The following is a 20,000-nucleotide window of genomic DNA, read 5'->3' on the forward strand; positions in this document are numbered from 1 at the left end:
GTTCAATCTGGTGGCTGCAGCCCCACAATGTGAGGACCTAGGAGGGCATGTGAGTAGCAGGGTAGCCCTGCCTGAAGCCTAGTGAGCCTAAATATGACTGGGCATCGTGGTCACTGGAACTCTTTGAACTAACCCTCCTGTAGTGTAGTTTGCTTTTATTCCAGTAAAATATACTTTTTCTTTATATTCTATAATGTCTATGAACGTCACAAACAACAAATCCAGGAACCTAACATTTCAAAGCAACTGCGTCAGAACCAAGCATTATGAGGGTGGATATATATATATATAAATATATATAAGTATGAATATCAGTGACCTCTCTGTTGACCTCCCTCCATCTCCCCCAGAATAGAAACACTATGTGTCAATCACAAAGGCTCAGCCTTCTGGGAGAAATGACAAATCTCTTGCTCTTATGTTCTCTGTGTCACTGATAGTAAATCTTTATTCTTGAGTAGACAGTTATAAAACATAAAAGAAAGGTACATTCGTATATCATGGGTCACCGGCTTGAAACTCTTTTCGATTGGAAAATCCTTGAGTTACTGTATAGAAGCCTTGGTACATCATGAGTGTTCCTCTCTCAGCTGCGGTTCAGAACCCATGCACTGCAAATGCACGTTTTAAAATGTACCAGTGGGTCAGGAGGACCATAGAGATGCATAGAGTGAGCACTTCTGAAAAATGCCAATCATTCTTTACACTAAGTGGCAGTAATGACAGATACGACACGCATCACTATGTCATTCATGAGAAGGTTGGTTGGTCCATGGTATTTGTTAATTTTTAAGGCCCTTATTGGTAAGCTACCTCCTTATACTACATCATTATTTAAATGGAATTTTGGAACCTATGGAACCCATTCTAGTGACTGGCTGGTCCTTAAGGTCTCCAGAGTTTGCTCTGAACAGGGTAAATCTGCATTTTGCTATGATGCCCCTCTTGCTCACGGAATGAACTACAACAGTCCTTAAAGCTTGAGATTCTCGCCTCTGCTGCAGAGTTTAAAACATTGATCTCCAACCACTGTCTATCAAGTTGTACATGTTTTAATTGATTTGTTATCCTTACTTCTTTCTAGCCTTGTTGTCTTATTGTTATGATGTACTGCTATGATGTACACCCGACGTAACTGTAAATGAGGGAAACCTCAGTTGCCTTTCGAGTTTAAATAAAGTTTGAAATTAAATGAAATGTGGAAGATTCAGGGTTCCAACCACCCTCTGAATCTCAAATGAGGAAGAGTCAGTGTTGTCTTCTGAGTTTGAATCGGCCTCTAGGGATGCACCGATCCGATATTGATATCGGATATCGGCCCCGATATGACAAAAATAGCTGGATAGGGTATCGGACAAAATATATATATCGAATTTTTTAAAACTTTTTATAATAATATAATATAATAATAAATAAAATAATAAATAACAATTCAGTACATTTATATCTATGTGTTAATTTGTTACATTTTGTTTCACTAAGTTAGGAAAGTAATGTTTTAAGTCAAGCCTGATGTTGCCTTGCACAAAAGAATGATCCCAGTCTCTTCCACACAGTGAGGCATACAGTTTATTAATTGAACAATGGGTATCGGATCGGTACTCGGTATTGGCCGATACCCAAAGCCCAGGTATCGGTATCGGGACTGGAAAAAGTCGGATCGGTGCATCCCTATCTGCCTCTAATGGCACGGTAGCACTGGGAGCCATTTATACCTCTCTATGGTCTCTGGACCGTCGACCCACACAGGCCAAATGAAGCGCTCCCTCAGTCTGACGGGGTTGCATCAGTTTATCAATAGCCATGAGGATTCCTCCATTTTCTTTCATTAGATTTCCTTTACCTCAGATTTGTGAGGATCCTCTCATACGGTAGCTTTATCACACAACGCATGCACGCACACACACAGGCAAACACACAGAGACACATGTAAATGCCCGTACACACACGCACGCACCGACACACATGTACAGTACATGCACGTGTGCAAGAATGCCACGCACGCACATGCGTATGTATATTTACATAATACATGCACGCACACATGCAAGAAGGCACCCACACGTGTGCACGCACACACACATACACAACACAGGAGGCCGTCAGAGCTCTGCTATTCAAGCCACAGAAGCTGTTCATGGCTGCGGAGGCAGAGATGAAGGAAAGACAAAGGAGCAGGCAGTGGAGCTCTTCATCAACCTGTGTTCATGGAGATTAAATCTGAGCTGGGATCTGTGGCACAGTGCAGTTCTTTATCGATTCAGCCTGTGTTCATGGAGATATAATCTGAGCTGGGATCTGTGGCACAGTGCAGACCAGGAGTATACCTCATGCATACCTCACACTGTTACGTCACAGGCCCTCTCGTTGGCTCACCGCAGAGTGGGAGAGAGAGAGAGAGCTCTCATTGGCACTCAAACTATTAAAAGTGCAGACTTGGACATTTACATTAAATTATCATTGATAATCCCAGGGCAAGGGTTGAATTGGCTAACCGCTGGAGAACTGGAGAACTGTTGGACGCGATAGACCTTAGTACTGAACCCTGCGTGGACTAAACACTTTGCCCATGGACTCACATATTCATTCATTCATTCAGTCATTCATTCATTCATTCATTCATTCATTCATTCATTCATTCATTCATTCATTCATTCATTCATTCATTCATTCATTCATTCATATATTCACATTTTCAATCGTATTCGTATATATTTATTGATAAGACCGAGATCTGTTTGATCTGTTTATTTATACCTGGGTAGACTAAGACTTAATATGGACTATTGTATATTTGTACAGGGTAGACTTAGGTTAACTATATAATATACAGTATTTGTACCTGGGGTTGATTTAGGATTATACCAGGGTGGGCATAGTGACATTATTGATAGTATACATATTTTATATATATAATATACCTGTTCACCCAGAGATCAGATCAGATCTTTATTTGTATTTGTATTGTATTTATTTGTCATTCTTATTATCCTGGTTTGTTTTTATCTGTATTCCTACCTGTACTTCCTCTCCTTCTCTCTTCACTGTCATTGCTGTTGGTGCCATGACACCTGAATGTCCCTTATGGGGACGAATAAACGTTTATCTTACCTTATCTTATTTTATGTTCCCACTCAAGGAAATGCACTTTGGTGATGGTGGTGGTGAGGGGGGGGGGGGATGCTTGGCTGTCTCGTGGAGCTAATGATATGGAACGCCTGCTGCTTATCTGGAGTCCTCCCAGAGCGGCGTCCTCCCACAGGTGTTCATTGTCACTTGTTATGTAATGGAGGGACCGGCCGGCCAGTGATGTTAGCCAGACACGTTGCCTTAGTGGTGAGAGGGGTGATGGGGGGTTGGGTCGTCTTGACATAATACTGTAGGTATCTTCACGGTTGTGAAGGGCCACACTGAGCTTGATTAACATGGATACCACTGGAGATGCGTCAATACCCACGCTGATGTTCTGTAACGGTCCGGTGCCGGGCTAAAATAGGTATAGAATTTCCCCAATACTAAAACCGAGCCGTGTGAAAGTCCAAATTATTTGTTTGCATTGTTAGACGGTTTTAGATTTTAGATCTCCCTAATGGAGATACAACATGTCACATGTCAATCATTCTTATCCAGTAACCCCCAAAATAATAGTCTGTGGTAAAAGGAAAGGATCAGATCGGCGCTCTGTATCGGCCTGTATGCTGAGTTCAGGACTCATGAACCGGTATTGGACCGTGACAAAGTGGTACTAGTGACCTGGATGTCACCTCTGTTGTCTTGACGATGGCCCCTCCCTCCCTGGTTCAGCTTCCAGTCTGACGGTTCCCAGTGAAAGTAAAGTAGGAAGCAGAGAGGAGGTCTGCTGTGGTTTTACTGGAGTAGGAAGCAGAGAGGAGGTCTGCTGTGGTTTTACTGGAGTAGGAAGCAGAGAGGAGGTCTGCTGTGGTTTTACTGGAGTAGGAAGCAGAGAGGAGGTCTGCTGTGGTTTTACTGGAGTGCTCCATCACTCCATTACCACTTTATCATTTCATAGCCAATATATCATCACAGAGCTCTCCCTCTCTGTCTCTCTCTCTCTCTCTTTCTGTATGTGTGTGTGTGTGTGTGAGAGCGTGTGTGTGTGTGTGTGTGTGTGTGTGTGTGTGTGTGTGTGTGTGTGTGTGTGTGTGTGTGTGTGTGTGTGTGTGTGTGTAGGCTCTGTGAGACAGTCGTTCCCCTGGAGGACCCCATCATCACTGAGACCACCTCCACTCTGCAGGAATGGGGCGTTCTGTGGAAGCAGCTCTATGTGGTCAGTGGCTCTGCATTGTTTGTACAGTATTTATTTATCTTTTTCTGTAGTGGATAGGTATATATTTTTTTTATTATATTGATAGATAACTTATTACATATTAATATGATATTGTAAGGAAGGGGCAGGACCAGATAAGCTTTGCTTCATTCTGTCCCTTCTCGAACAAAACCATTGTCTTGAGCTATGCTGATTATCGCTTCTATGTCTAGGAAGATATATTTTATTTTATTTGTATTTTATTTTATTTATTTATAAATTTTTATACATTTTGTGTTATTTTTTGTTATTACAAATGTGTGTGTTTGTTTTATGGTTGAAATGTTCGAGATAAATAAAGATCAAATCAAATCAAATCAAATCAGTACATCTCACTGCATTGTGTTTAAAGTACATCTCACTGCATTGTGTGTACAATACATCTCACTGCATTGTGTGTACAGTACATCTCACTGCATTGTGTTTAAAGTACATCTCACTGCATTGTGTGTACAGTACATCTGACTGCATTGTGTGTACAGTACATCTCACTGCATTGTGTTTAAACTTTAAAGTACATCTCACTGCATTGTGTGTACAGTACATCTCACTCACGCCAATGTACCATCATGCATGTTATTATTAAGATTAGATTTACACTCCCGGAGAGTCAGCATTGCCTTGGCTTGGGCTGATCGCTATACTAACTCGTTTGGCTGAGTTAGGGGGAGGGAAGCCGTGGGTGGGTCCTAGGCGCGTGTTGTGGACAGCGACCCCTACAGTTCGGTCGGGGTGCCTGCACAGCGAGGGTAGGATCTGGAGAGAGGTAGTGCGACCTTCCACACGTTACACTCTCCCGGTGAGAATCTGCGCTGCCAGGCTGGCTGCCGGCTGGCTGCACATGCATCGGAGGAAAGCATGTGACAGTCTCCGGCCTCTCGGACCAACAGTAGGGGGGGGGGTGCGCAACAACCAGGAAGGGGATTGGGAAATGGCATAACGACTAACGGTGGGATGGGAGAAAAATCGGAAAAAGGAGGGGGAAAAAGATAATATAAAAAAAACTAAAAAAAAAGATTAGACTTACATTACCAAGCTGGTTCAAGGATTAAAAAAACACATGCAAAGGGAGATTGCGTCCGTCACTGTTTGATTCACATGCTCTTAAGGGATTTGGTGGAATCTATGTTTATTTCCCTACGGTATGCAGTAATTCAACACCTGTGTCCCCAGGGAATGGCAGGATGCCAGTTAAACACAGCTCCAGCTCCCCCCCTAGCATGGCATTCTGTCACTGCATTCAACATGTTCATACGCTCTCTATGTAGGACCCAGGAGTAGCGGTCAGCCGTAGATAATGGCCCTTAAAGCTGTTGTGTGCAATTTCACGCTGTGTCATTTGGCGATTGCTTTAGATCTTGGTTTGACTTTGTCAGTTCCAGCCTCATCTTAAGACCCAGTACCGCTTCGCCACCTTTCAGTCAGCGTTTGCCTGGCCTGCGAAAATGATTACTGGGGAACCTAAAGCACCCTTAATCCCGCTAAGTGTCGAGAGGTGGCGGGGGGTGGCGGTGGGAGGTGGCGGTGGGGGTGGCGGCCGGGGGTGGCGGCCAGGAGGTTGGAGGAGCTGAGTGGATGCGTTGCGGAGCTGGCAGCGTGCTTTTACATAACCTCTCAGTGAGGACTGCTCATGCTCAGAGCGACCAAGGAGCCTGGGGCATGGCTGTGGTGATGTAACTTCCTCTCAAGCTCGACTAACGCAAGCCCCGATTTACATTAACACACTGCTCATTTTGGTGCTAACCCGCCTCTGTGGGATGTGGGCCAAACGGTCACAGCTCACTTTCACCGTAACAGGATATGTGATTGGCTGGATGTTTATAGGTATTTCTCATCGAGAATGAATAAAAGTTGAATGAATAATGAATAATGAATGCATGTTATTGAATGTTAATGAATGTTATCATGTTCTTGTAAGTATTGCTTGTTAGATATGTGTAATTGACAGACCATCTATTTATATAGTTTATTTATTGTTTTGAGTAAGGGGCAGGTAAAATAAGATGTTCTTCTCCCTGCTTCTTTTCGCTCATGGAATGTACAAATTGGGAGGTGCTTTTTATTATGAAATTATGCTGTTTTTTGGAGCTGTGCATTGCCATGAACGGAACAAATTTAAAATGAAATTAATGAATGAATGCATTTCCTTACTGTATAGCAATTAGAATGCATGGTGGTACCTTGGGGAGCAGTGACCTAAGCATCGCTGTGTATCTGTTATAATATACATAATTAGTCCAACACCATAGACGTCCAAGAGCCCCTCATCAACAAACAAAAAAAATATATATTTGTGTTTGCTACCAGGCTTTAGAGAACATGGAACAGTTACCCTCATTAAATTTACATGAGCATTGTAGCACCGCTTAATCTTTGCATTTATGTGAACAAACCTGGGTGCTAATGTGGGCTTGTCATACCATTGGGGAGAACAGACAATGGCTCAATTAAAAAATGGCGTCCTTGGCACAAGCAAAGATGGTGCTGCTGTCACCCCAGAGCTGAGACGGCCTTAGTGTCTCTTAAACAGTAGATTACAGTAGTGTCTCTTAAACAGTAGATTACAGTAGTGTCTATTAAACAGTAGATTATAGTAGTGTCTATTAAACAGTAGATTATAGTAGTGTCTCTTAAACAGTAGATTACAGTAGTGTCTCTTAAACAGTAGATTATAGTAGTGTCTCTTAAACAGTAGATTATAGTAGTGTCTCTTAAACAGTAGATTACAGTAGTGTCTATTAAACAGTAGATTATAGTAGTGTCTATTAAACAGTAGATTATAGTAGTGTCTCTTAAACAGTAGATTACAGTAGTGTCTCTTAAACAGTAGATTATAGTAGTGTCTCTTAAACAGTAGATTATAGTAGTGTCTCTTAAACAGTAGATTACAGTAGTGTCTCTTAAACAGTAGATTACAGTAGTGTCTATTAAACAGTAGATTATAGTAGTGTCTCTTAAACAGTAGATTATAGTAGTGTCTATTAAACAGTAGAATCCAGTAGTGTCTCTTAAACAGTAGATTACAGTAATGTATCTTAAACAGTAGATTACAGTAGTGTCTCTTAAACAGTAGATTATAGTAGTGTCTCTTAAACAGTAGATTGTAGTAGTGTATCTTAAACAGTAGATTGTAGTAGTTTATCTTAAACAGTAGATTATAGTAGTGTCTCTTAAACAGTAGATTATAGTAGTGTCTTTTAAACAGTAGATTCCACCAGTGTCTCTTCACTACCCACCTTCAAAACTGCTCTCAAAGAGCACCTACGGGAGGCTGCAATTCGAAACTGGCCCCTGTAAATGTCCAAACCCAACCCCCTCCAATGTACAGTTTTCCCCCACCCCACCTTATTTATTTTAAACAGTAGATTATAGTAGTGTCTCTTAAACAGTAGTCGTATCAATTAGCTCTTCAAAAGGTAAAGTCATATTTTGTGAAAAGAAACGTGATCATCACTATTGGCTGCACAGTGGCCATCTACACTCATTTGATTTCATGAATGAATAGTTTATTTCGAGCAAGACAATTGGATTTCATTGCTTTCACTCATATGAATCTTTTCTAAAAATGTATATTTCTAACACGTATACAAATCATGGAGATGTTGACCCTGTTGATAATATACATATTCATTCAATCTTTATTTATACAATACATGATACAAAAACAATATGAAAACAGAAAGGTCAAATCAATTTAACAATTCAAATCAATCAAAACAACTACAGACTGAGGTAAAAATGGTTTGCCATTATAGATTTAAACTGACCAATGGATAGTTATATTAAAGTTATACAGTATATTATATAGATAATGTTGAATGAGCATCCCAGAGGTTGACTGTACATGAACTCATATGGAGGTAATCATGCTAAAAAGTGAACATGTTCTACCAAAGTACAATATTGCTTTGCAGAATTGCATTAATGGACTACTGTATGACGCGTTCTGCTACTGTAACTTGTAACAGGAATTCTCGTCCCCCGACTGAGTTCCATCTCTTTCCCTCTGACCAATAGAAGCACAAGGTGGATCTGTTTCACAAGCTGCGTCATGTCATGAACGAGCTGATCGACCTACGCCGACAGCTGATCCAGGGTCACCTAGCCCAGGACCAGACGCGAGAGATCAAGCGACACATCACCGTGCGGCTGGACTGGGGGAACGAGTGAGTTCTACTCTTGTATTGGATGAATCGTAATCAGGCAGGGAGACGACCGAGAGGCCCAAGGGCACAAGGTCACTGGACCTTCCTGCCACAGCTCAGTGGACATTAGTATTAGATTGTTGGCCATCAAAGAATGTGCAATTTCAACCTTGGCATCGGAGACGTCCTCAACACTGTGTGTGTGTGTGTGTGTGTCTGTCTGTCTGTCTGTCTGTCTGTCTGTCTGTCTGTCTGTCTGTCTGTCTGTCTGTCTGTCTGTCTGTCTGTCTGTCTGTCTGTCTGTCTGTCTGTCTGTCTGTCTGTCTGTCTGTCTGTCTGTGTGTGTTTGATGTCCATGCCATACTATATGATGTGATTTTATGGTAATTTAGCAGATGAGTGAATCCCAAGCGGCTTAACCCTTTCACTACCACACTACCAAATGGTTAACCCTTTCACAACCACACTACAGAAGGTTAACCCTTTCACTGCCACACGACAAAGGGTTAACCCTTTCACTGCGACAATACAGGAGGTTAACCCTTTCACTGCCACACGACAAAGGGTTAACCCTTTCACAGCCACACTACAGAATGGTAACCATTTCACTACCACACTACAGATGGTTAACCCTTTCACTGCCACACGACAAAGGGTTAACCCTTTGACAACCACACTACAGAAGGTTAACCCTTTCACTACCACACTACAGACCGTCTGTGGTAGTGAAAGGGGTAAAGTCAATGCACAGATTCAGCCCCTGGAGGAATGGTAAACCCATATCCGTACTGCTGCCAGCTTCCAACTCCTCCAACACAGCTGACAGAGCTAGCTAGCTCTCCAGAGAGAAGCATGTCAGGCGCTCCTGCTCAGCCAAGGAGGAGCATTAGGTGGAGGGACCATCTGTTGCTTTTTTAATGTCAAAAGCATTTCACTGTGTCACTTCTTGTTAGCTGGGTTTGTCAACCTCAGTGACCACTGTACTGTACGTGAGCTTTATGTAAATCTGTATGCACAGAGGTAGACCGCTTAGGAATGGAGGCCATAGTCTAATGCACAATTGAAAAGACTTCTAAGTAATTATATGTATCAGAGGAACACTTTTTTGTACAGAAGTGGTCAAATTTGCCATTTTACTCATCAAATACCCTCAGGTCGTGGCAGCGCTGATAGTGTTCCAGGAATTTAGGCCACACAAGACCTATTGGTATCATGGTTTAAATTGGATTATACCATGGTAGCATCATGCGAGACATGGCTTTTACCTTTGCAGTATCATGGTCACTTATTTATACAGTGGGTACCGTGGGAAAACTGAAAACTGCCTTGATATTTTCTTGTATGGGAAGAAACAGAAATCTGGTTAGATGTCGATCATGCGGTTTATGTTATTTATTTGATGTATAACCTGTGTTCCTCTGTGTCTCTCAACGGTTCTGATTTATTAATTGTACAGAACTTGCATGTCGCTTTGGATAAATGCGTCAGCTAAATGACAAAATGTTGAATGTAAATGTAACCGCCCCCCCTCTTTCAACAGGCACCTTGGCCTAGAACTGGTTCCTAGGAAAGAATTTGAAATGGTGGATCCGGAACAGATCAGCGTCTCTGAGCTGTACAAACTGGTACTGTGAATTTGTTGGCTATTTAAATTTGTTCTTGAACCAACACATATTCTGTACAGCATGTGTTGGTATGGGTCGCCTTAAAGATGGCTTGTGGGAAATTACGTAATAATACAATTTAAATAAATGAAACACCCCTAAAACAAAATGAAAACATTGACCCTTATGCATTTGTAGTTATGAGTGTCCATGGTTTGGTAGACTTAATCTGTAGTTATGATTCAAAGTGTCCATGATATGATATAATGAATCTGTAGTTATGAGTCAAAGTGTCCATGATATGATAGAATTAATCTGTAGTCATGAGTCAAAGTGTCCATGATATGATATAATTAATCTGTAGTTATGATTCAAAGTGTCGATGATATTATATAATTAATCTGTAGTTATGAGTGAAAGTGTCCACAATATGATATTATTAATCTGTAGTTATGAGTCAAAGTGTCCATGGTTTTGTATAATTAATCTGTAGTTATGAATCAAAGTGTCGATGATATGATAGAATTCATCTGTAGTTATGATTAATGCTATTGTGTGGGAGGGAACCTGATGACGCACAGTGTTCAGTTCAGTAGTAAGTCTTCTCCACATCCTCCCTGCCACAACGACGTGTGTATGTGTGTGTTTATTATGTATGTGTGTGTGTGTGTGTGTGTGTGTGTGTGTGTGTGTGTGTGTGTGTGTGTGTGTGTGTGTGTGTGTGTGTGTATGTATGGATTTGTTTGCTGTGCACTGTATGCATTTTCCCTGCAGTGCCTAGTTTTGCATATTTGTGTGTATGTGTGTGTGTGTGTGTGTGTCTGTGCATGTGAGGGGGGGGGGGGGTGTTGGATTAGAGATGTGTGAATGTGGCGATTATCAAATCATCCATAAGAAGGTGACTCACAAGAGGCGGCAGGATGCAGCAGCCTCTGTGGACGACGCGGCCCATGTAACCTCTTCTTCATGTTCACGTTACCAGACTGAGTGTGTCCCCGGCTGCATGTGACTCCCTCACAAGCGTGATCGCTAACTAACAAAGCAGACGTAATGCCATATGACAAGCCTGTGTGAGGGAAGACACACACACACACACACACACACACACACACACACACACACACACACACACACACACACACACACACACACACACACACACACATACACACACATACACACACATACACACACATTTTATGTTATTGTAAATTAATTACATATTACATTCTTGGTTACGTAAAACCAACCAACTGGACTGGAGACATATTTCTGTAAATAAATTATGTTTTGAATGTTGTTTGGGGGATTTAGATGAAGTCATCATGGAAGCTCAACGCTCACTGGTGGGAGCAGGAGGTTTGGAGGGGGAGGGTAACTCTCAAGTTGATCCAGAATTAGGAGTGTGTAATTAAATGTCATGTAATGTTTTGGGAGCCAGAGCCACCTTGTAGATGACAGCAGTGGTCAGTAGTAGAAGGTCCTAAACGCCCTCCAACTGTCCCACCAGCAGTTCTCCTGTTATCCCTCTGACATTTTTTCTCAGCTTCGCAGGCAGATTGTTAGTGCATTAAACGCTCTGTCCAGAAACAACAGCAGAGCTCATCCCTGCCAGAAAGCCTCCTCACTCTGTCGATGAAAGTGAGCTTGTTTTTGGCAGGGCATGAGGCCTTGGCACCTTCTCAGGTAGGAGTAAAGGAGCTCTCCTAGGTTGCTGAGCAGAGAGGTGCGTGTAGGCGATGCTGGCTTTGTCCTCTCCTCTCCCACACGTTCACGTTTCACCCCATGCAGGCTCTTATTTTAGCTGCTACAGAGAGCTGGAGTAGAGCCTCCTGGGAAAACGTAGTGGGTGAATATTTAGTGTGAAGCTGTTGTGAGATAAACAGGTTGAACTAATGCATCAACAATGCGTGAGACAAGTAAAGAATGGAGCGACTCAACTGACATTGTTTTCTCCAATTTCACTCCCTAGCACGTATCCAGCAGACACTGTGGCCAGCAAAGCACAACCCAGGTACGGTCTTTTCATAGGTAGCTGCTCTGTGCTTTAGGAATCCTTTACAAAAACCCTGCATGGGCCTAAAACAAGGAAGACCAGCATAAAGACTTCCTGTCGCAACCATGGCTCTGGTGTTAGGAGTACTCTTTCTGAAAGGGGTTTAGTTACCTCCAAGTGGGAATGGTCGGGTTGATCACTACCAGCAATGATTTTTACTGATTGTCTGAGTCATTCACAGCGCTGGGAAGTCAACTATTACATAGAATTAATCTGTAACGTAATCAGTTACTGGACATACAAATATAAATATGTAACGGAGGTACCGCAGTATATCCACAGTCACGATGGTACAAGTAGTTCAGTGGCTGTGGATGGTAAGCGGTACTGCAAGTAAACTCACTCCCCAGAGGCATACAAACTGAGCGCTTAGGAGGGATATCCTTTCTTGGCGCAGCGGTTTGTGATGTCGGCCCCGGTGCAGAGAGACCGGGGTTCAACTCCCACTCAGGGCGATCCCTTAACAGGGGTCGAATAGAAAATACACAACGCAGTAATATCACACCGGCTATAAATAGTCACTATCAAAACAAAAACTAAAAACAGAAACAAAAATCGGATTCCAGATAAAAACAAAACAAAAGAGGTGATTACTTGTAGGGTTACTCAGAAACATCTTGGAAGGGAAAAAGCCTTTCAATTGTGAGATTATGGCTAAATAATGGTCAGTCATGGCAGTAGATGATGACACCAACAGTATTGAAATTTAAGCCAATTGAGAAATAAATAAAATAGAATCTGTAAAGATTACATAAAAAAAGAAACCTTCCCAAACCTGGCCCTCCATCTGTACAGTATGATGTCAGTAGAAAACATTGTGTTGCAGACACTGTTTCAGGCCTTCCTATAAATAGTTGGGATCATATTATCTAGTCATTGAGAAGGCATTGATGCCTCGTAGCTTAGTCAGGAATGTTGTCATCCTAGAAGGCACCTCTCCCATTAATACAAAAAAGAAAAATGCATCACAGGATGAAGATGATCAGTTGAATCTATGGATTAGGAATTTTTTTCTTTTTGTAAGGGAAAATTAAATGTTTAATTCCAAAAACTTGGCATTTCCTATATTTTGACCATAACCCGTTGTGACCAATACATACATACATTAGATAGTGTATACCGATGCTTGTTGCAGCATTACATGCAGTAAAGCTGCATTTGGGGCGACAGTGGCTCAGGAGGTAGAGCGGTCGTCTGGATATACGGAATGTTCCCGGTTAGATTCCTGCTCCTCCTGGACAGCGCGTCGAAGTGTCCTTGAGCAAGACACTTAACCCCTAATTGCTCCCGATTAGCTGGTTGGCACCTAGCATGGTTGCCGCCGCCATCTGCGTGAATGTGTGAGTGAATGGGTCAAATGTGAGGAACAAAATTGTAAAGCACTTTGGATAAAAATTTACCATTTAAAACTATCATGCAGAACAGAGAGAGAGAGTACTCTCTCACACCCATCCCTGGTCATAGCTGACCCATACATGCATAAATAAATAAAAAATTTACCATTGGAGTGTAAACAGGTATCATGCTGCATGCACAGCACCAGGTACTCGGCCTGGCAGTCAGGCGTTCATTGTCCATCTCGTTCTCAGGGTGACAGTGGGCGACAGCGCCATGGTGACGGTTGCCGTGTCCCTGTGCCACACCACCTCTTCATCAACCTGAAGAGCTTTACATACAACAGCATCAGCGAGGACGCGGACGTCTTCTTCTCTCTGTACGACACCCGCGAGGCCAAGCAAATCAGGTACCAGCGCCACCTTCAAACGCTCTTCTAGCAAGACACAAACACGCACATGAACACTCGTGCATTTGCACATTACTGCCCTAAATCATTTTTAAGGCCTTTATTGGTAAGCTACCTCCTTATACTACATTATTATTGGAATGGAATTTTGGAACCTATGGAACCTGTTCTAGTGACTGGCTGGTCCTAAGGTCCCTCCAGTTTGCTCAGAACAGGGTAAATCTGCATTTAGCTATGATGCCCCTAGGTCAGGGGTGGCCAACCCGCGGCTCTTTGCCCGTCAATGTGCGGCTCTTTCATCCAAAAAAAGATTAAAATCTTTTTTTCTTTTTTTTTCTTTTTATGTCACTCATTCCACAAGTACGTAGAATAAACATTAAAAAAAAATTGAATGGTCAATTTGCATGTTCTTGTTATCTGAATCTAGGGACATATATGGATCAGTGTCAGAAATAGTGTGTCTGTTACTAGGCTTGAGTAAATTGTAATGAACCAAAGGAGAATATCAATTCTATTTAAAAAAAAGAATTATCTTTAACTGTGAATAACACCATGCTAAAGTTGACCAGACCTGAAAAATCTAAGCAAATGAATAAAGGGAAGATGATTAAACAGAAGGTTTTGTAGATACAGTACTGAATTCTGCCATCTTTTTTATAATATAAATTTCTCCACCATTTTTCATCGTATTGCAACACCATTTTTTGCAAGACGTTCACAGAAAGGTAGAGAAACTAACTGTGTTCTGTTTTATGGCAATAAAGTTCAGGTTTGTGGGAGATAATCCCAAAAAATTATTAAAATAAAAAAGGAAATCCAGAAGTCAGATGATTGACAGGGGCTGGTGTGAGCTGGGTAGGGTAGTTTTTCGAAATTCGAAAGCCCTGAGTCTCTTCCTTCAAAAGACTACACTCACTTTTGGCTGTGCCACTTCCTCCTGTCAATATGCGCCGGTTTCCGACTCAATGCCCTGAGATTTCTATAATCTTATATTTCACTAATAACAGTTAAAATAATTGGTAAACAAACGTAATGCTGAAAATATACACTTTTACTGTATATCTCGGGCTTAAGAGGTTAACCCTGTGAGGTCCAAATTAAAAAGACATTAGCAACTTCAGAGGCCAGAGGGTGAGACCTATAAACACATGAAGGGTGCCGTGACTGAAAAAAAAGGTTGAGAAACGCTGGTATATGGTGTGGCTCTTTGTGGTACCACAGTCATTTTTGTGGCTCTTAGTCTCTGACTGGTTGGCCACCCCTGCCCTAGGTCATGGAACCAATCCAACAGTCCTTAAAGCTTGAGATTCTCCCCTCTGTTGCAGAGTTTAAAACCTTGATCTCCAACCATTGTCAATCAAGTTGTACGTGTTTTAATTGATTGTTATCCTTACTTTAATCTCGCCTTGTTGTCTTATTGTTATGATTTTATATGCTGTGTGATTTTATATGCTGTGTGATTTTTGCTTCTTTCTGTATGTACACTCGATGTGACTGTAAATGAGGGAAACCTCAGTTGCCTTTCGAGTTTAAATAAAGGTTTGAAAATGAGTGCAATGAAAGTGCTGGACGGATTGATGCTGAACTGGCTTCTGTTTCAGTGAGAAGTTCATGGTGAGGCTGAATAAGAACGGAGGACCAAAGAATCCAGAGAAAGTCGACCGTCTTTGTGCTCTTTTCACGGTAACTCACCTCTCAGACCGTCTTTGTGCTCTTTTCACGGTAACTCACCTCTCAGACCGTCTTTGTGCTCTTTTCACGGTAACTCACCTCTCAGACCGTCTTTGTGATCTTTTCACGGTAACTCACCTCTCAGACCGTCTTTGTGCTCTTTTCACGGTAACTCACCTCTCAGACCATCTTTGTGATCTTTTCACGGTAACTCACCTCTCAGACCGTCTTTGTGCTCTTTTCACGGTAACTCACCTCTCAGACCGTCTTTGTGCTATTTTCACGGTAACTCACCTCTCAGACCGTCTTTGTGCTATTTTCACGGTAACTCACCTCTCAGACCGTCTTTGTGCTCTTTTCACGGTAACTCACCTCTCAGACCGTCTTTGTGCTCTTTTCACGGTAACTCACCTCTCAGACCGTCTTTGTGCTATTTTCACGGTAACTCACCTCTCAGGTCACTGGAGTTTGCAACAGTTATGACTCAGACAGGCCCAATTATCATATTTCTAGTAGTTGTTAGTAATAATGAGACCTTGTTTTATTATGTTATGTCTCTCCTCAGGATCTGAGCAGTAAAGATTTGAAGAGAGACTTGTACATCGTGGCACACGTCATAAGAACTGGTAGGTTGGAGTGTCCTAGTGGCTCGGTGACCTTAGGCCAGGGGTCAGCAACCTTTACTATCAAAAGAGCCATTTCCCCCCCCTCCCACAAAATAAAATTCCTCTGGAGCCGCAAAACCAATTTACCCTTAAAATGAAGATAACACAGTGTATAACATTTTATATATAGTTATCCCCAAGCATACCCCCACATTTAGCATAAAACGCCTGACAATTGCATACCCAAAGTAAGTTGCGATTTATTATACTTTATACTTATAGCACACAGTTTGTTGCATTAATGAAATTATAAAGCAACAAAAATAATTTGTTTGACTTTTTATTGCTGGTTTTACCTGTTATAACAAAGGGAAACCTCAAACTCTTATGAAGAGGAGAAAAAAGACTGGCTGTGTAGACCTACTTTTAAATAAAACACAGAAGAGGAGCCAAAACACTGGTGTCTGTAGACCGACTTTGAAATAAAACCCTGAACTATTCAGGTATATTTGAGTCCTTCCCTTATTTGTGGAACATTTATAAAATAAAAAGTAGTCCACTTTGAAAAAAGACTACCATGTGTAGACCTACTTTGAAATAAAACACAGAAAAGGAGAAAAAACACTGGCATCTGTAAACCTACTTTGAAATAAAACCCTGAACTATGCAGCTCTATTTGAGTCCTTCCCTTATTTGTGGAAAATCTATCAAATAAAAAGTAATTTTTTTGTTGTTCGCAAATTTCTCACCACATATCAGGCATACAGGTAATCTGCATCGTTAGTCGTGAAAGCAAATTAATCTGTCCACGCTGAATTAAACCCTCTATTTTCCTCAGACTTTCCTTTTTTTGGATTTATCCATGGTTACTTTACTGGGGGGTCGGAAACTCAAGATTAGCCACTTGCAGACAGCAGGGAGAGGCGCGGGGTGTGACGTACTGTTTTAGTTGATGAAATATTTTAGTTGACTAAATATTTTAGTTGATGAAATATTTTTTCATTTCAGTGTCACAGTATGACATCGACCTCCAAAATAATAAAAAAAAAATATATATATATATATACAATTTAAAAAAAATTACCAGGGAGCCGCAGCTGATTGGCGAAAGAGCCGACCCCTGCCTTAGGCGAACGACTCACAACATCATGGGTTTGAATCCGACTTGCAACCTTCGTTGCATGTCAACCGCAGAAAAAAGTATCATGGTATTTCCATAATTTCTTGGTCACTACGATGATGGTAGTGACCAAAACAATATGGATATACCATGATATTACCATGATAATACCATAACGGTCTACAAGATACACGACTAAGGTACCCATGTACATGTCAAATTACTTCCCAAAGGTCAGTGAATACCACGACCACAACACCAGAGGAGGGAGCTCTACAAATTATGTGAAACCCAGATTCGGCTCAAACAAGGGACAAAACACGTTTCGCAATTATGCCACATCAATGTGGAACGCCCTACCCACAGCTGTAAAGGAATGTGAATCACTACCCACTTTCAAAACCACTCTCAAGGAGCACCTACGAGAGACTGCAATTCGAAACTGGCCCCTGTAAATGTCCTAACCCAACCCCCTCCAATGTACAGTAAATGTCCTAACCCAATAATACATGAGACCCTCTTCTTGGGACCAAGTAAGGTTTCGTCGATAACCCCCCACCCACCCAACCACCTCCAATGTGGATTATACAATGGTATTATTTAAATACTGCACTGGGTAGTTTTTTGGGAAGAAAAACGAACTCTGAAATAATAAATGAATAAATATATAATAATATAATATGATATATCTTTAGTATTGAATAGATGAAGTGTTAACCTCTTAAGCCCGATCGGCCCAATACCGGGCCGAGATTTATTTCACGTCACAAAATAGATCAATACTATTAAGTCCGTATTAAGTGATGTTGTGTTTCTTTTTAAAATGTAGCCAAGAGTAAAGACCCTAACCCTATCAAAACAGCAGGGTGATTTTCCTGGCTGTGTGTCAAGACTATAAACAATATTCAAGCATTTGTAACTAGTTATTTTAGAGGTACTTGTTTCTCCTCAAAACTAGCAGGCGCAGCTTTAAGTACAAAAGTGGTACCACAGTGAAACATAACTTTTACCATGGTTGTATCATAGTAAGTTATTTATACAATGGCTGGTACCATGGTAAAACTGAAATACCACCAACCTGGTTGTGTGGCAATAAAGGAATCTTGTATGACCATATTACCATGATACTTTTTGTAAGGGAACTCCCGTTTCTCTTCCCCTTGTGTCCTGTCATCTACTGTGTCCAATAGAGCTAAAAGAAATAATCAAATAGAATAAAAAAAGAACCACTACATTTACAAATAGTATACTACAAATATTATTATATGTATTATTATATTCATTATTATATTATCATAATATTATATTATATTATTATATGATATATTTATTATTATATAATATTATTATATTGTATTATTATATTTATTATTATATTATTATATTTGCGCTGCTTCTTTTTTACAAGGGCTCGTTCCTCTCTTGTCCAGGTCGGATGCTGCTCAATGACTCTAAGAAGGGGCCTCCTCATGTTCAGTACCGGCGGCCCTACGGCTGTGCCGTCCTGGCTATGAGCGACGTGTTCCACACCATCACAGACCTCAAGGAGGAGAAGGACTTTGTGCTCAAAGTTTACACGTGAGTAACAGCAGCAGCCGGTTTTCTTTTAGCCCCTCTGTACACTCCTTTCCCGAAGACCAATATTATAAAGAATGAATTTTAGGGAGAGAGACTTTATATTAAAAGAAACGTTTCCTGCACCATCCAATATAAATAGTGGAGGATATATACGCACTGAGGCAGGGATGTTGCGAATGTGGCACATGATGACAACCTGGCGCCTTTCGGTGTCGATGCGTAGACGTGTTTTGACCAGAATCATAATGAAGTGTCCTCTGGAAAATCAATAGCTGCTCACCCTAAGGCCTGAGACTCAGGCTGTTGGCGTGATGTGAATCTGGCTCCTTCTGTTAGGCTCCTGTACCTCAGCCAAGCGATGAAGGGATGAGACACACAGAGAGAGAGAGAGAGAGAGAGAGAGAGAGAGAGAGAGAGAGAGAGAGAGAGAGAGAGAGAGATGACACTTAGATAAATGAAGAAAGTTCGAGGACAAAGTTTGAGGAGGGGAGCGTTCTGCGTGGTGAGTCAATAGCCGGTGTCTTCCCTGGCCTCTTCAGAAGCCGTTAGCAAGCCGCATCGCTGAGCTCAGGTCAGAGGTCAGGAGTCACACATAGACACTTTACTACTCTACCAACACTGTGTTCCATGATGTACAACTGCACATTGTTTTAAATTATTTTTTGTATCTCTCTTTCTCCGGTTTTTCTCTGTTTTCTCCCCGTCCCAATTTAGTCGTTGTGCCAATTCCCCCCCCCTCCCCTACCTGGTTGTTGTGCGCATGTTCTCCTACTGGTCGGTACAAGGGAACCCTGAAGTATCCGCACGCTTCCTCCTACACGTGCAGCGACAGCCAGTGGCTCTCTTCTCACCTGGCAGCGAGGGCTCTCATTGGTGAAGTGTAACGCGTGGGAGGTCACGCTGCCTTCCTCAAGTCCTGCCTCCGCTGAGCAAGCGCCCAGACCTGACCTGTAGGCGTCGCTGTCCACAACGCCAGTTTCCCACCCATGACTTGCCCTCCCCCTAACCCAGCCAAACGAGTTAGTATAGCGATCAGCCCAAGCCAAGGCAATGCTGACTCCGGGAGTCGAGACCGCAGTCTCTTGCATTGGTGACGAGCGCAATCTCCGCTACGCCACCTGACCGCCCCTTACAACTACACATTGTTGTA

General features: G+C 41.9%; 1 protein-coding gene across 1 annotated transcript in view; it reads left to right on the forward strand.

Annotated features, from left to right (window-relative positions):
• The window catches only part of LOC311243652 (dedicator of cytokinesis protein 3-like), a gene marked incomplete at both ends in the record, with an annotated part of 140,568 nt that overhangs the window by 39,413 nt on the left and 81,155 nt on the right, over window positions 1-20,000 (forward strand). The window contains 8 exons of the mRNA XM_084332960.1: window positions 4,192-4,288; window positions 8,345-8,493; window positions 10,013-10,097; window positions 12,049-12,090; window positions 13,692-13,876; window positions 15,478-15,559; window positions 16,113-16,173; window positions 18,703-18,850. Of these exons, the coding sequence (XP_084189086.1) occupies window positions 4,192-4,288; window positions 8,345-8,493; window positions 10,013-10,097; window positions 12,049-12,090; window positions 13,692-13,876; window positions 15,478-15,559; window positions 16,113-16,173; window positions 18,703-18,850 (849 nt within the window). The remainder of the gene's footprint in view (window positions 1-4,191; window positions 4,289-8,344; window positions 8,494-10,012; window positions 10,098-12,048; window positions 12,091-13,691; window positions 13,877-15,477; window positions 15,560-16,112; window positions 16,174-18,702; window positions 18,851-20,000) is intronic.

The sequence above is a fragment of the Notolepis coatsorum genome (genome assembly GCF_963971535.1).
Source record: "Notolepis coatsorum genome assembly, chromosome: 17".
In the NCBI taxonomy this organism is placed as follows: domain Eukaryota; kingdom Metazoa; phylum Chordata; class Actinopteri; order Aulopiformes; family Paralepididae; genus Notolepis; species Notolepis coatsorum.